At 43.6% G+C, this 16,168-nt stretch overlaps 1 protein-coding gene across 5 annotated transcripts in view; it reads right to left on the reverse strand.

The window, feature by feature from the left end:
• Positions 1 to 16,168, reverse strand: part of LOC119404214 (golgin subfamily A member 2) — a 113,759-nt gene that overhangs the window by 55,984 nt on the left and 41,607 nt on the right. For all 5 annotated transcript variants that reach the window (XM_037670789.2, XM_049418307.1, XM_037670782.2 and 2 more), the window contains 3 exons: positions 14,275 to 14,382; positions 12,118 to 12,202; positions 7,428 to 7,510 (listed from right to left, as the gene is read on the reverse strand). In XM_037670789.2, the coding sequence (XP_037526717.1) occupies positions 7,428 to 7,510; positions 12,118 to 12,202; positions 14,275 to 14,382 (276 nt within the window). The remainder of the gene's footprint in view (positions 1 to 7,427; positions 7,511 to 12,117; positions 12,203 to 14,274; positions 14,383 to 16,168) is intronic.

Consider the following 16,168-nt stretch of genomic DNA (forward strand, 5'->3'; position numbering starts at 1 on the left):
TCCATACAAAAGGTAAAAGGGAGAATATCCAGCAGTGTCGTGGCGCGAGCTGTTGTAAGCAAAAGTGACAAAGGGTAGCGCAATGTCCCAGTCGCGATGATCAGTCGAGACATACATGGCGAGCATGTCAGTGAGCGTGCGATTCAAACGTTCTGTGAGTCCGTTCGTTTGGGGATGATAGGCCGTCGTAAGCTTGTGCTTGGTTGCACAAGAGCAAAGTAGGTCCTCGATTACCTTGGATAAAAAGTAACGACCTCGGTCCGTGATAAGTTAACGAGGAGCGCCGTGATGTTAGATGACGTCTTGTATCAAAAACTCGGCGACGTCTGTAGCGCAGCTGCTCAGGAGAGGTCTCGTAATGGCAAAACGGGTCGAATAATCCGTAGCGACGGCGACCCATCTGTTACCGTTGTTAGAAAGTGGGAAAGGTCCCAAAAGGTCGAGGCCGACACGAAAAAAAGGCTCAGCAGGTACGTAGATAGGTTGAAGGAGCCAGGTGGGGTGCACAGCTGGCCTTTTCCGGCGTTGGCATGACTCGCAAGAAGCGACATAACGATGTACGGAACGGTAGAGGCCGGGCCTGAAAAAGCGTCGGCGGACACGGTCGTACGTTCTGGCAACACCAAGATGGCCGGCCGTTGGTACATCATGTAGTTGCTGAAGTACGGTCGAGCGGAGATGAGTGGGTACTACAACTAGTAGTTCCTGTCCCACTGGGCGCATGTTCCGGCGGTATAAAATGCCGTCGATGATGACGGACATGCGAAGCGAACTGTCCGTCGAGTCAGTATTCAGGCGGATGATTAGATCTCGTAGGGACGCGTCACGCTGTTGCTCGTCACCGATGTTGCTCGTCACCGAGGTAACAAAGGCACATAGACCATTTAAAGCAGCACAAAAGCGTGTCCATCATCCGCTCAAACGTGGCCGGCGCATTGCACAAACCGAATGGCACGACTCTGAATTGGTAGAGACCGTCAGGCGTTACAAAGGCGGTCTTCTCACGGTCAAGGTCGTCTACGGCGATTTGCCAGTAACCAGAGCGTAGGTCTATCGAAGAAAAATAGGTAGCACCATGAAGGCAGTCCAAGGCATCATCAATACGAGGAAGCAGGTAGACATCCTTTTTGGTGATCTTGTTTAAATGCCGATAATCCACGCAGAAACGCCAGGTGTTGTCTTCCTTTTTAACTAAGACTACAGGGGAAGCCCACGGACTCGAAGAAGGCTCAATAATACCTTTTGTGAGCATCTTGTCAACCTCCTGTTGAATAACTTGGCGCTCTGATGGTGAAACTCGGTAAGGACGCCTGTGAATTGGAGCTGCATCACCGGTATCTATGCGGTGCTTGACTTGCGAGGTTTGACCTAAGGGCTTACCGTCAAAGTCAAATATGTCAGAGTAGGTCATAAGGAGATCACTGAGGTCTTTAACTTGAGAGGGAAAAAGGTCTAAGGCAATCATCTTGGTTATGTTGTTGTGCAGTGTAGAAGAGGTGACTGCGTCGACTCTATGCCGGTTTGGAGAGACGACAGCGGGCAGTTCGGGTGACACCGATGAGATCTGGCACTCATACGACGGTGAAAGAGTAGTGAGAGCAATGCCTTGTGGTAGGACTTGAGGGCTCAATCTGAAGTTCAGAGGAGGAAGGCACGTCTTGTTCGCTGTAATAGCTACAACTGTGTACGGAGAGGAGACGTTGCGGGCCAGTAGAACACTGGGAGAGGGAGAGACCACGTAATCCCCATCCGGTACACTGGGATATGGTTCAACAGCGACGCAAGTTAGGGCTTGTGGTGGCAGACGAACAGCCTCAGCACACGAAAGTTTCGTCTGAACCACCTCCGACACGTCGGCGGACGCAGGCAAGTCGAGTTGTACAACACCGGCCGAGCAGTCAATGACAGCAGAGTGGTCAGACAAGAAATTGAGTCCGAGGATGACATCATGAGGACAATGAGCGAGAACATGAAACAGAACGGACGTCTGGCGGTCGGAGAACCTGACACATGCCGTGCACATTCCGAGTACAGCTGGAGTTCCTCCACTAGCGACACGTACAAATAGGGACTCAGGCGGCGTAAGGACCTTATTTAATCGTGCACGGAGATCAGAGCTCATAATAGAAATATGTGCGCCGGTATCAATGAGGGCAGTAACAGGCAGGCCATCCACTTCCACAGCAAGCAGGTTCTGGTCCGTAGTGAGGGTCAGCAGAGGGTTTTCAGGTCGGGGGTCGAATGCAGCATCACCTCCGGGAGCTGCATTGCTCAGTTTTCCGAGTATGGGCGTCCAGTAGGGCGGGGCGATGAATGGCGACGGGGCTGAGGCGACCGGGAGCGACGATCGTGTGGGGACGGCGAACGGCTGGAGCGTCGGACCGATGTCGTAGGAGCCTCATCGTATGGTCCACCGTCACGAGCGGGAAACTGCAGGGGCCGGTGGTTGTCGTCACGTCGATAGCCAGAAAACGAGCGCGATGGAAAGGTGCAAGAACGACAGTAGCGGGAAATATGTCCTACACCGTGGCATCGAAAGCAGATCGGCTTGTCGTCCTGCGTTCTCCACTGGGCAGGGTCACGATAGCGGCGAAACATTTCCGGTGCACGAGGAGGCGTTATAGAACTGACACGAGGTTCCGTCAATGAACATACCGGCTGCAGTCCGACATTTGCAAGCTCCTCCCTCACAACCTGCTGGATCAACGAGATCGTTGGTCGAGGATCATCAGATGACCGCGTCAGGAAAGATGGTGGCGACGCCGCCTCGATTTCTCGGCGCACGATGCGAACTACGCTCTCGTTGGTAGGCGGTTGACCGTATGGCGGCTGAAGGTCCTCGCAGGATGATGTAGCGGCCGTGTTCGGAAGTCGCACGAAATGCTGGGCAATGCGGCGACTCTTCAGCTCTTCGAACCGGCGGCACTCTTTGATGATGTCGTCCACGGTTGAGCAGTCTTTAGACACAAGTAAATTAAACGCGTCATCTGCAATTCCCTTGAGCAAATGGCTTACTTTGTCACTCTCTGACATGTTGGTGTTGACACGACGGCAAAGGGCCAGGACATCAAGGATGTAGGAGACGTATGATTCGGTGGAAGTTTGTGCCCGACAGGAGAGTTCTTTAGAAGCGGCCCTCTGGCGTCCGACGGCTCTACCAAATAGGTCGCGAAGCTTCTGTTTACAGGCATCCCAACTTGTTAAGTCAGCTTCATGAGCCTGAAACCACGCGCCTGCTGTTCCGCAGAGATAGAAGTCAACGTTGGCGAGCATCATTGTAGGGTCCCACCTGTAGACCGCTGCAAACCGCTCGTACTTCGCAATCCAGTCATCGACGTCAACGTGGTCGGTGCCGCAGAAGTTACCGGGATCGCGCGGTTGAGTCAATACGACCGGTTGTACCGGCTGTACCGGTTGTACCGGAGTCGCGGTCGAAGCGGCAGTAGCAGAGTTGCTTTCTGTTGACATATTGAGGCTGTCCAGGACACGTCCGCTGCGGAGTTCCATCTTGCGTAGTACCCAGCACTTCCACCAAAAATGTTACGAATATATTTAACTTATTTACAGTATGGAATAGTCCAGCAGTCAAGATGGCGGTTGTGTATTTTCAGAACACCGACACGTCGTCTGCCTCTTCTTCGCACACCTCACCACAGTCATAGCTGCAACCCCGCTACAATATTTTTGAAGATCGGGTAAACATGCACGGTGCCCACCAGAGAAAACAGTGAAAGAACAGCTATCTTCGATGAGCGAACGTTGCAGTATTTTACTTATGGTAAGTTGTTTCACAACAGAAATAGTTATTCTTTGTGGTCTAACTGCAGCTGGGGTCGGGACTGAGTCAGCATTGTGGCCAGTATTGCAGCCATAGAAAAGCAGATGGCGTGGCAGGCACCATAGCGGATGTGGCCAGCAGATCACGCACTCACATGGCCCGGGACCACTTGGGACTCTTGGATCACGTGATAATGGCGTCATCTGACGTAGCTGCCTAACAACAGCCGAGGTGCTCGCAGGCCGCTGGCGACTGGCCCGAGACTTTGTGAATTGAAAACACTGATGCTGTATTGTTGCATTTCCCTGCTTCGCTAATTCATTAGTTATACTGCTTTCACCCTTGCCACTCACCCATCCACATTATGCACAATTCGATCACATTACAACTAGAATGAGTACGCCTTTTATTCAAATACAACAGAGTACAAGATATACTCGCACCGTCACATTACAGTGCCAACGAGACATATGGAGCTGGTGGCAGTGACTAAGTAGATAGTGCATGCTTCTCTGTCGTTATCCCTTCATACCTCTCCAAAGGTGGGAGAGGTGGGAAAGGTGTGTACTTCTCCCACCTTTGCTCACAATCTTTCCATTTCCTTGTGAAGTATACAGTCTCCTTGTGCTGTTCTTGCCAGAGCCAGATGGATTGCACAAACAGGTCTGCTTTAACTGCTCACAATTGTAGAAGTTAATAAATAGCTTCAGTGCACAGCCCTATCAGAGTGCTTAGTTACCGAGCTATTGTTTCTGCAAAAGTAAGCCTCACTTGTGGCCTTGGATTGTTGCTTGTAATGTGTACTGTCCAAAATGGGAAAGTATAGTGTGTGCTTTACGCCAAAATGTTTTTAAACACCCGTATATTTCTACATACTTAAGGATCTCTTTGAGCTCATATGTGCCAATGATGTGCCACAATGAACAAATGAATAGAACTGCTTCATATCGTTCATTATACAAACTTTTTTTCAGACATATTGAATACTCTGTACCTTGTTTTTATGCCATATAGTTAAAATAGTTTTTGAATACTTCAGATCATCATATGTAGAAGATCAAACATAAAACTGAAGCAAAAATGCAACAATTTTTATCACTGCCACAGTGCAAATACATATACATGAGAAGGTTGGTGGCAGAGCATGACGAGCCATACAAGGAGCCAGACTTTTCCAATTAAACGAAAATAATCTACACTCAAACACTGGGCAGACTTGAGGTGGGATACAATACATGCTCAAATACAGCCTTCACGTCATGGCTCTACTTCCTATCTATCACTGCAGGTGGTTCATGGTGCTGTCACCCTGACCTTTCCATACGAGTAGACTATACTGGATAATTCTTCCATGTGTGGGGAAATAAGTCATGTTTGTCTAGGTTGGTTACTTTTGCCTTTAAAATGGACATCTGGAACAGGAGGAAGAGATGGATGCTCTCTTTCTTTCCTTTCTTTCAGGACATGGAGCCGAACAGAATTAGCTGTGTTTTAGAAAAATTCTAGCAATGAAAGTTCGGATGATGTGTTTAAAGTTTAAACACATGCAACCGTATAACAGAAATACTGCAAGAGAGCCTTCAGCATATTTTTTTATGGCTAACACTTCATGCATATTAAACGTTGTACTTCAGCATTGTTGAGCACAAACAGATAAATGGAATGCTCACAATATGGGCTACAAATAGCACTGCGCCTTCCAAATGGTGATGTTGGTCTTTTTTTCTCCATTTGAATCTTTGGCTGTGCACCCACCAGGCTAACAGTTGTGCACATAGTTGCATGGTTTTTATGTTCATCGGTAATCTTGTTTGCATGGATGATTACGAGTATTCTTGTTACTATTTCTTCATTCAAAGCCACTGATCGCCTTGCATTGCTAATGTCGGCAACTTGCAAGTGGCATGCGTTAAAAGTTGGGACTCGACAACTAACTGAAGAATGTGAAGAATGTTCGCCCATGGCAAGTGTTCTGCACAGTCTAAAAAAAAATAAGTACTATTTCATTCAAATGAGCAGGAAACTTTGGTCATAGGAAACAGAGCCCACTGAAAGCCTACCCGGCCTTTCATGTTTACGGCTACGGTATCGGACAGGCAAACTGTCTATCAACGCATGCTTAAAGAGGTACTGACACAAAAAATTTGGTTTGGAGTTTTTTTGCTGCAATACGTTGCTGGGGTCTATTAGCCATAACACGGCACATCGCTTCCTGCAGCGCAAGACAGATAATTAATTACAGTCTGTTTATTACTGAGCCATCTCAGTTTCAGTTTTGGACAGCTCCAAGAACGACAAGCCACCAGGTACAACTAACACCCTCCAGCGTGTGAAACGACACACAGAACTGATGACTTTTAAGGGCTCGTTTTTCTTTGTTAGACACAATATTAATGAGAACTAACAGACAATAATGCCAAGGAAAGTATAGGGGATGTTATTTGTAATAATTGGAATATAAATGTGAAGAAAGAAAAGTGGACGAAAAGATGACTTGCCGCCGGCAGGGACCGAACCTGCGGCCTTCGAATAACGCGTCCGATGCTCTACCACTGAGGTACGGCGGCAGCCATCCCCCGTCCACTTTGTGGGGTATATATGTGCATTTAAACCTAGGAGTGTTAGTCAGCGCCGATCGCAGCCATGGCGGCGAGTGTGGAACGCTCTTTTTCTGCCTTTTTGGCATCACGTAGCACGTGATCTTTTTACGAGCTGGCAGCTGACCAATAAGCTGACCAAGTGGTAGAGCATCGGACACGTTATTCGAAGGTCTCAGGTTCGGTGCCTGGCAGCGGCAAGTTATCTTTTCGTCCACTTTACTTTCTTCACATTTACATTCCAATTATTATAAATAACATCCCCTATACTTTCCTTGGCATTACTGTCAGTTAGTTCTCATTAATATTGTGACACATTTCCATGCTGCCTGCATCGCCTGCTGGTGTTCTTTCGCCTGCCACATGTGCTGCGCCGTAGTCGTCATCCGGCAGCAACGACTCTCTTGAGGCTTCCACTCTTTGCACACGTTTGCCGCGGGCACGGGCTCGATGGAGACTGCTGTCGTACTCGCTTGCCGGTGGAAAGCCATACAAGCGACAGATAGTGGCAACGCCATAATTGAATAAACGTCGCTGTTACGAACTTTACACTGCAATACAGCCGTGAGTCCATTAATGACTGCCGACAGTTCTGTCACGACCTCTTCACGCGCCCATTGCCCAAACAATCTGATTTCAGGGATCGAGCACACGTATACATTGCAGCAGAGGCGTCAATTAAGGCAGTGAAGGGTAGGAGAGTGGGGTGGGGGGGGGACGCCCTCCTTTGCTCTCTGCCTGTGTGCCTTAGCAGCCCTATTTAGTGGCTGCATTTAGTTCTGGACATGCAGTACAATGCTGGAATAATGGCGGGTTTAATTCCCGGACCAGGACAAATTTTTCGGCAACTAAAAAGCTTTCTTTCTGAGAAATCCAAATGGATTTCCTCGTGACTTCACGCTACACACAGGTGGTTGTCAATTTCCCTTTTACGAACCATAAAATTTAGAATCTGTGGTGAGTTATGATCTATTAGGTACAGCACACAATATACATGTCAGGTTATTTTGCACACACTGCTTTCAGCTACAAGCAAAACATGCAAGTATTACCTGGGCTTCACAAGCTGCCCTAAGTGTTTCCACCTCTTGCTCATACTGCTGGAGCTTCAGTTTAACCTCAGGATCTTCAGAAACTGCAAAAAAAAAAAAAAAAAAAAAAAAAAAAAAAAACAAATTTAAGAACTCAGCACTTAAGTGCAGAAAATGGGTCAGCAAAGGAGCATAAGAAAAGCAATGCACCATACTTTGCTAAGTATAGCCAAGTCTCTCTCTCTCTTTGGGGGAGAGGGAGGGCCATACTTTGGACATGGCCCGATACGGACAAACATGCAAGTGAACACATATGGTTTTATGCATATATAAATCATGCCATTGTACAAGACTCACCAATGAAAAGTTTGGGAGAAAAAAATGTTACTTATAGCCTGAAAAATACAGTATATAATGTTCTCATTACAGCCACATTGAAGTAAAGACAAAGTAGCACTGTTCACACCTTCCTATTCCAAAATACGACCAACAGGAACCGGTTTATGTATTTTGCATCTGATATCCAGGTGTCCCATTCACTGAGGTCATTTCTCTTTTTCAACAATTTCATTATGCCCGGTAATAGATATCCTCTAATATCCTCTAGTTCAGCAATCTTGACCAAAGTGATACTACAACATCCAGAGTAACCCTACCTTCTCTGCCAACATTTGCAGCTGGATCTTCACTACTTGCAGTGTTATCCTGCATTACACCAACACGAGCCAAAAAAGGCCTATATAACTTTGTTCACTCTTTCTCTCTGTTCTCGTTGTAGACTGTAGGTACAGTCGACCCTCCTTGCTCAAAGATGTTTTCCCAGGTGGCTGCATCAGAAGTAAGTACGTTTGCACAGTAGTATGGACATGGCACAAACGCTTAAATTTTAACAAAGTAACTCTGGATGCTAGTGCCACCTTGTACCGTAGTTACTTCGCCAGAAGACGAGGTTGGTTCCCCTTTTTGGCTGGGGATAATGTCACACATGATCACTATGTGCACTTGTCAGTGTGCCACACTGGACCAACCCATGGATGCCTTCCCTTTCCCTCGCATGTACCTCCATTCACTAAATCATGACAGGCAACTTACCAGTGTCCTTAAAGTGGAACATGTAAAACATTGCATTCTACCAGTTCTAACATACGGGGCAGAAACTTGGGGGATAACAAATGCAATCAAGAAGAAATTTATTTATTTATTTATTTATTTGTTTATTTAATTTATTTCAGTCATTTCATTTTAATTCACTGTTAAGGGTTAACAATATGACTAAATTGACAAGTTAACAGCAACAGAAATTACGGACCACACAGTGTGGGATGTAACAAAAAATGGTAGGCGTAACATTAAGAGATAGGAAGAGCCCAGAGTGGACCAGTGAACAAACAGGGGTAGCTGATATCCTCATCCTTGTTGACATGTGACATTAGTGGAATTGGGCAGGTCACGTAATGTGTAGAGTAGATAACCGATGATCAGTGAGAACAATGGAATGGATACCAAGGAATGGGAAATGCAGCTGAGGCCGGCAGAGAGTTAGTTGGGGTGGTGGAACTTTGCAGGGATAAAATTGAATCTGCTAGCACAAGACAATGTAAACAGGAGATCATTGGGAGAGTCCTTCGTCCTGCAATGGACATAGAACATGATGATAACGTTGATGATGATGACGATGGTGCAAGTAACTCTTTACTTAAAGGGGTTATGAACCACCCTTCGGGCATTGCGAGAAAACACATCTTACGAATAGCAGACACTACTATGAACAGCTCAGCCAAATCCTGCAGTCATGCACAGCAAGGAGAGTTTACAAGTGGAGCACATGGTTTGTCATTTTCTCAGGTGCCCTCTTTTCATACAGAGGCCTGTGCTCACTCTCCTTGGAGCTGCCGGTGCCTGCTGTTTGATGTCGAACAACAGATAGCATGCTATTGGCCAAACACCAACATAAATCAAGAGCAGCGTTTGGATCAGATGTGCTTCTTGCCACAGGGTGCTGCCAAGTGCCGGCACCGCGCTCCATAGCCTGCTAACATTACCCAGTGAGCCACACTCACTCACAAAAATAATGGGAGAGAGCGATCGTGTTTTATCACGCGAGCTTAAGGTCATGACGTGTGCTGATGTAACTTCTTCCCCCTAGCCAACTCTCCCTGTGTAGTTTCCAGTGCGTTTGTCAGGACAACATAAGAGAGAAAGTGCTTAAAGCGCATGACAAATCACTGTACTCCATTGTTTTTGACGAATTTGAGAAATTTTTGTGGCAATCAATTCATGAGGCACTAAACTCCAATAATGAGGTCATTCGATGATTATTTGAAGAAGTGGTTCAGAACTCCTTGAAAAGAACCCTCAGCATGTCCCATAGCAAATTTCAATTATACATTGGAAGTTGTAAGACGTGATATGGGGATGGTTTTCCCACAAGACTTTTTCCAATCGATCATTATTGGAGAAGTTAGAAGACATTAATCTACATTGTTACTGTACCTCCAAGAAGCAGGCTTCAATGTCAATACAGACACTCTCCCCCTTTCCTTTGGGTAGTGTCCGCACAGGCTGGGTACTCCTAACTGCTGTAGGCAATCATGGTAGCGTGTCATGTTTATGGGAGAAGCCCCACCTCCTCTTTTTTTTTTTTCTCTCTTTCTGTGTGGTTTTGCAGAGCATGCATTGGCGGCTCCTCATTGGAGTCATCCTGAGGAGTGTCTGTTACATAGTACTCTCTCTCTCCAAGTGCGCTTCCCTCAAGAGGGAAAGCACCTGGCCTTCCATTTTCAATTTAAACCATTTCCATGCTATGTGGCTCTGTCATTTTTTGTAGACACAATTCCCACTGACCAACCTACATGCTAGAATCTTAAAGAAGGACATAACAGTAGCACACAAACCAACCAACAGAATAAATCTCCTTCTACTGAAACCCAAGGACCGTCCACCAAGACAGAAAACGCAGGGTGTTGTCTATAAAATCAAATGTTCCGACTGCCAGGCCGCATACAATGGCAAAACAAAAAACTTAATAGAAAAAGTTAAGCAGCACAAAAACGATGTCAGGACGTTCTAAAGACCACAAAACCCCCTTGCAGAACACTCAGAAGATGCAGACCACAAGAATGCCTTCAAAAAAACCAAAATCCTAACAACAAAAACTAACCAACAAAAACGACTGTTATTGGAGTCCCGGTTCATTTGAAATACCAAAAACAACTTGAACCATTGCAAAGGAAACCTAACATCACTTTACATTCACAGCCTAACCACAGCAAAAAAAAAAAAAAAAGCAAGGAAAACGAAGCCTGGAGTGAACCCGACCATCTCTGGCCGGCCCCAGCCAATCAATCCCATGCAACCGTGGCAAGCACAACACCCTCAACACTCTCACCGCCAAAGAAAACGCGCCTTCCCTCCACCTCCTCCTCCCCAGCTGGTCCGTGAAAGAAGTTAAAGGTTGCACCTCGACACCTTCGCTGTCACTCGCCCTGAAGAAGGAATCTAGTTGATTCCGCAACGTCTTTTTTTGGTTGGAGCCTTTTGAAAGTATTAATTAATTAACACAATCACACAGGCAACTCTGTCAAAATGCAGCTTTAGGGATTCCATTGATTGTCCTTTATTCCTATTTCCTATTCCTATTTGAGTGAAATAGTACTGCTGCAATCTGTTGCAACATTAAGAGATGGTTTAACAAATGACAAAAGCAAGCAAAAGTTAATTAATTAAAAGAAAGACCCACCAAGGCTTACAATAATTAGCATCACTGCAGTGCAATCGTTGGCAAGCATATTTGGTAAAAGCACAAATTCAGGAAGAATTGTTATTGGTATCAAAACACCGTGCTCAGCTCGATCACTTCAAAGCTTTTATTAATTTGCCTATCCCAATAACTTTCAAAAAAATATATAAGCACTGTAACAAATGGTATGAAATAGGCTTTTTACAATTTGAGTGACCCAAGGCCCCTGGAGACACAGGTTGTTAAGGTAGTCACTGTATTTTACAGCTGATCATGATGAAAATACATGTACTTGTTTAGTTTATCATACTGATTTGAAATATGCAATAGTTTTTTTGCTGGTACATTAATTAATCCAGGCAGCAAACAACCTGCCACTCCATTGTTTCTCAAGACCATAAGAAAAAAACGTGCTTATTAGAAAGCAAACATTATCGGATAGCTAGATATTAGAATGTTCAGTAAGTGCAAGGCTGCAAGCAGTTCTTTAATAGTCTTTCTGCAAATCAGCAACGTTCAATACTTGTACCATGGCTACTGAAAAAAAAAAAGCAATATCAATTTTTTCAAATAAATATATAAAAAATTAAAATTCCACACACTGCTCTACCTGATATATAGACTGGGATTTATGTTAAACAAATAATTATACCACTTACTCTTGATCATGAGATATCGCTCTAACAAACAAACGACCAAAAATCTTTTCAGTCAGCTTGAACATGTTGCATAAAACTACACTGCGGGTAAAATACTGATTTTATAAGAATTTAACTAGGTCTTGCATGTGAAAATATGACAGTAGATTTCAATAATGCAATAAATATTTTTCTTTAATGGTTTTCTTGGCCTCTACAGCCCATGTCCCCCGTCAGCAGGCTCTATTCATTATTTAATTTAACAAAAGCCCAAACTATCTCCTGCATAAGCAGGATCACAGTATTGCAAGGATATCACTAAAAGTCATCCTACCTTGAGAAGTGGGTTGTGTGTGTTGACTTAACAATTCCTGCAGCTTCTTTTCAAGATTTTCCTTTTCTTCAGATATTTGTGCCAACTTGAAAAATGAAACAAGAATAAATGTCCACCCAAAGTTAGTATACAAGAGGCCTAACACAGTTATCAAACACATGAAGGCAAGTTAACATGTCCTCAGCATAATCTAATGATGGGCTATTTGGTGAGTGTTCATAACTTTTTTAGCACAAACAAAATGACACAAGCGCTTTGCCCAGTCTCCTTTCATGCTTTGTCTTGTTTGCACTAGAAAAGTTATGATTAACATGCCTATAGCCCTTATGGTATAATGAGTAGACACAATTCTAAAATGCCTTTTTTATGTTTCACTAGAAAGAGCATAGTGCTGGCATTAGCATCACTGTTAGCATAAGTCAGCAGTTTTCTCTCACACCACAAGACAGCATATCACATGAATTTTTCAGTGATTGTTAGGTTTCCTCACTTATAGGCCATTCAAATTTTATATTAACCTCATGATATTCTGCTAACAAGCTTCAAATTCTGCTAACAAGCTTCAAATCTAAAAGTATGTTTCTTGCCATACCAGCATTTTTTTTCTTGCTTTCTTTTGCAATTATGTAAATTTTGCTCACAAATTCAAATAATAGAAGAGTAGCACAGTGCAGACCTACTGTTAGACATATGATTTTTTTAATGTGGAAATTAAATGCATCAACAGAAAAACCATACTCTTTTAGATACTAATGAAGCATAAAAGCATAAAATGGCATTCCAGGCACTGATGATGAAGTGGAAAAAAACACGGTCAATGACAAGAATATTTAATGGTCAATGGGTGTACAGCGTATGGCTGCAATACACTAACATTTTCTCATTTTCGTGCACAATTAGGTCAAATGTTCTCTTAAAACAGCAGACACGTTTTAAGTAAACAAATAATGAAGCCAAAATGCCTATTTACTTCATTAAATTGTAAAGTTTAAAAAATAGGGGCCTCTGCTCCCCTTGATCTTCCCAAAAAATATATTTGTACAACCATTTCATTGCTTACAAGTGAGATGTGATAGCGTATATTGGTCATAACAAATAGGAGGCACCTTTGTTAGCTACCTGTGAAAGTTGCACTGGAATGCTTTCTCAAAGTCATCCACACATTGGTTTTTGTTGATGTTCCCTGCCTTATCAATGAGTGCATGCATGTTCAAAATTTTTTCTAAGCTGCTAACGAGCGACCGTGTCAAACATCATTAAATGACCATAAAAAGCTCCCTGATATCAGTGGCAGGCTAGTTAAAGGCAAGCACCACTTTCATTTGCTTTTTGTGTCAGTCTAGGCCTTTTTTTGTCGTTGCGGAGAGAGGGAGGGTATAACTGGGATGAAATAAGAGGCTTGTAAAAACATTCTACAGCAGAGTTAAATCTGTTAGGCCTCTTGATACACAAATGAAAATTTCACAGGCTAATCATAAGTAGCTTCGCTACAATCAGTCTGTAATTTCCAAGGTATTGGTCTCTAAATCTGTATCAACACAGGTCATGAATTAACAACACACGCAATAACAGATAACCAATTGTCTATTAGTGTGACAGAATGTATGCAAATGGAAGGGATGGCCAGTTAAGGATGGCAGAGAATTGGGTGGTGTGATGAAATTAGGAAATCTACAGGCATAAGATGGAATCAGTTCATGTATTTGGAGATTGTTAGGGGTATTTGGAGATTGTAAGGAGAGGCCCTTGCCCTGCAGTGGACAGTACCTGAAGAGAGCTGTATGCCAATTAAGGTGCTAGACCTCGAAATTAATTATCACACCAAAAACTTTATTCTGTAATGAATTAAGTTAGTATGCATACGTACAAGCATACAACATAAATTAGTATAGTTGTAAGCATTAATATCATAAAGAATCTTACAATAACAATTTGCCTTTTTCCCCCTATCACAATCAAAGCCACTGATACAAATCACATAAGCTTCATAGAATTTGTACTGTTCCCTTTGAGTTCTGCACATGCTTTAGACTTAGCACAGACTTGAGCTAATCAACTGAGGAGTTTTGATCTAACGAAGTAGATTTCATTTTGTTTTCATTCCATCTTCTTAAAGCAGTAAAAAAAAACGCAGCTGTTTGCAAGCTCATTTCTCACCTTAGTTTTGTGCACTTCAAGTTGCTGTGAAACGTTATCCACATAAGCCTGGTAATGGGACGCCATTTGCTGCTTTTCAGCTGTAATCTGCTCGATAGCATCTTTGTACTGAAAAATTAAAACAAAATCAAGACATAATGCTAACAATGCAATATAAGGACTAATAATTCATAAGCTTGTCAAGGACTATCATTTTGCAGACGAAAAAAAAAAAGCACCATCTGACATGCTCAATAAGGTAATGGAAGTATATCCTTTGTCAGTAAGTTCAAGGTCTGATCTTTTCATTCCTCTTTTATGGCATTCAAACTCAAGATATCAGTGTTATTCAGTCACTTCCTATGGGCACAGAGCAGACATAACCTTGAAAGGGTTTTCATGTAAACTCACCAGGTGGCACAGCTGTGTTTACTAATGCACTGTTCAGCTTGCTGGCACACACAGTTGCACATCAAGTGAGTGGCACAATGGGAATAAATTCCAAGTAGTGAATTAACTAAATTCTGCATCAGATTAGAAAAAACTCTTTGTGGGACATGAAATATGAGTCAACAAGTACAATTAAACCTCTCAAAACTTATGACTGACATTATCAAGGGCATCGAGGATGGGACAAAGCTTAACATAACAAATACGGGCACAAGAAACTAATCAGACCTAATAAAGTAAATGTGACGCTATATGGACAGATGGCGTATATATAAAAGGAGAGGAAGATGAAGAATAAAGGCAGTGTCTGCGCAACTATATGTCTGCCTATGCACACATCCTCCTGCATGCATCGCACAAGCAGACAAGATGAAGACCTTACAGCTGTCTAGACTGCCTCATATCACTGATGGAATTATCAAAACCATGCCATAAATGTATGTCAACCACAAAAGCAGACATCCACAACGTACAGTGAGCAACATCACGACCCCACCTATATCGCTGGACATACATTCCCAAGTACACAAGATAAGAGGATGATGGGCACACAGAAGACTGGTCCCACCTTTTTGAGCGCACTGCAACCACTGCATAATGGTTGGAATGAGAGATGGTCGCTAAATTAAATATACATGTCATCGGCGAGACCTTCCTCTTTTATCTGACACACATTTTTTTATACACATCGGTTACCTCCTTGTATGTCTTTAACATGCCAAATTAATCATGTTGGCATTAAAGCAACTGACAAATTCCACCCGTTATCTCACTTGCACAACCCACTGCATAGTTTCAAGTTGCATAAATCTTCTATGAAGGTCCTTCCACAGACTATGCTAAACACATTCACTTCATTTGTGAATGATAACTCGAAATTCAAACACTATACACTTGAATACGCTGCTTCTGTGTAAGACCCCATGCGTGCAAAATTGATCACTGCCTTAGAATTTGTTCAGAATAGCTCAACTCGTTTCATTTCCTCCAACCACAACCCCACTTCTAACATATCAGCCATGAAAGCCATCTTTTCCATTCCATTCCATCTTTAGGTACACATCGAAAACTTGCCCGCTAGAACTTGTTTCACAAGACGTACTATCATTCCAATCTTCATGATACATACACCCTTCCACCGCAGTATATGTCTCATCGCACCAATAACTGACAACCAACGTTTTCGCGAAGCACTAACCAACGCTATTTAAATAAAAGCTTAAAATAACAGAGAGCTGAGCTAGTTGGTAAGCATTCATGTTAAAGAGACAGGGCAAGCACACACGGACACAAGAGAGAAGTCAAGACACCACAAATGCCGACTAACAACTGAAGAGGCGCACAACGGCGGAAAAGAAAGAAGGCACGAAAACTTATCTGCGCATGCCCAAGCAATAGGCGAACCTATCAATTCGGCACGCGTGGTGGTCTACGTGAGATAAAAGCCTGCTTTATCCTTACTGTT

The sequence above is a fragment of the Rhipicephalus sanguineus genome, chromosome 1, assembly GCF_013339695.2.
Source record: "Rhipicephalus sanguineus isolate Rsan-2018 chromosome 1, BIME_Rsan_1.4, whole genome shotgun sequence".
Lineage (NCBI taxonomy): Eukaryota > Metazoa > Arthropoda > Arachnida > Ixodida > Ixodidae > Rhipicephalus > Rhipicephalus sanguineus.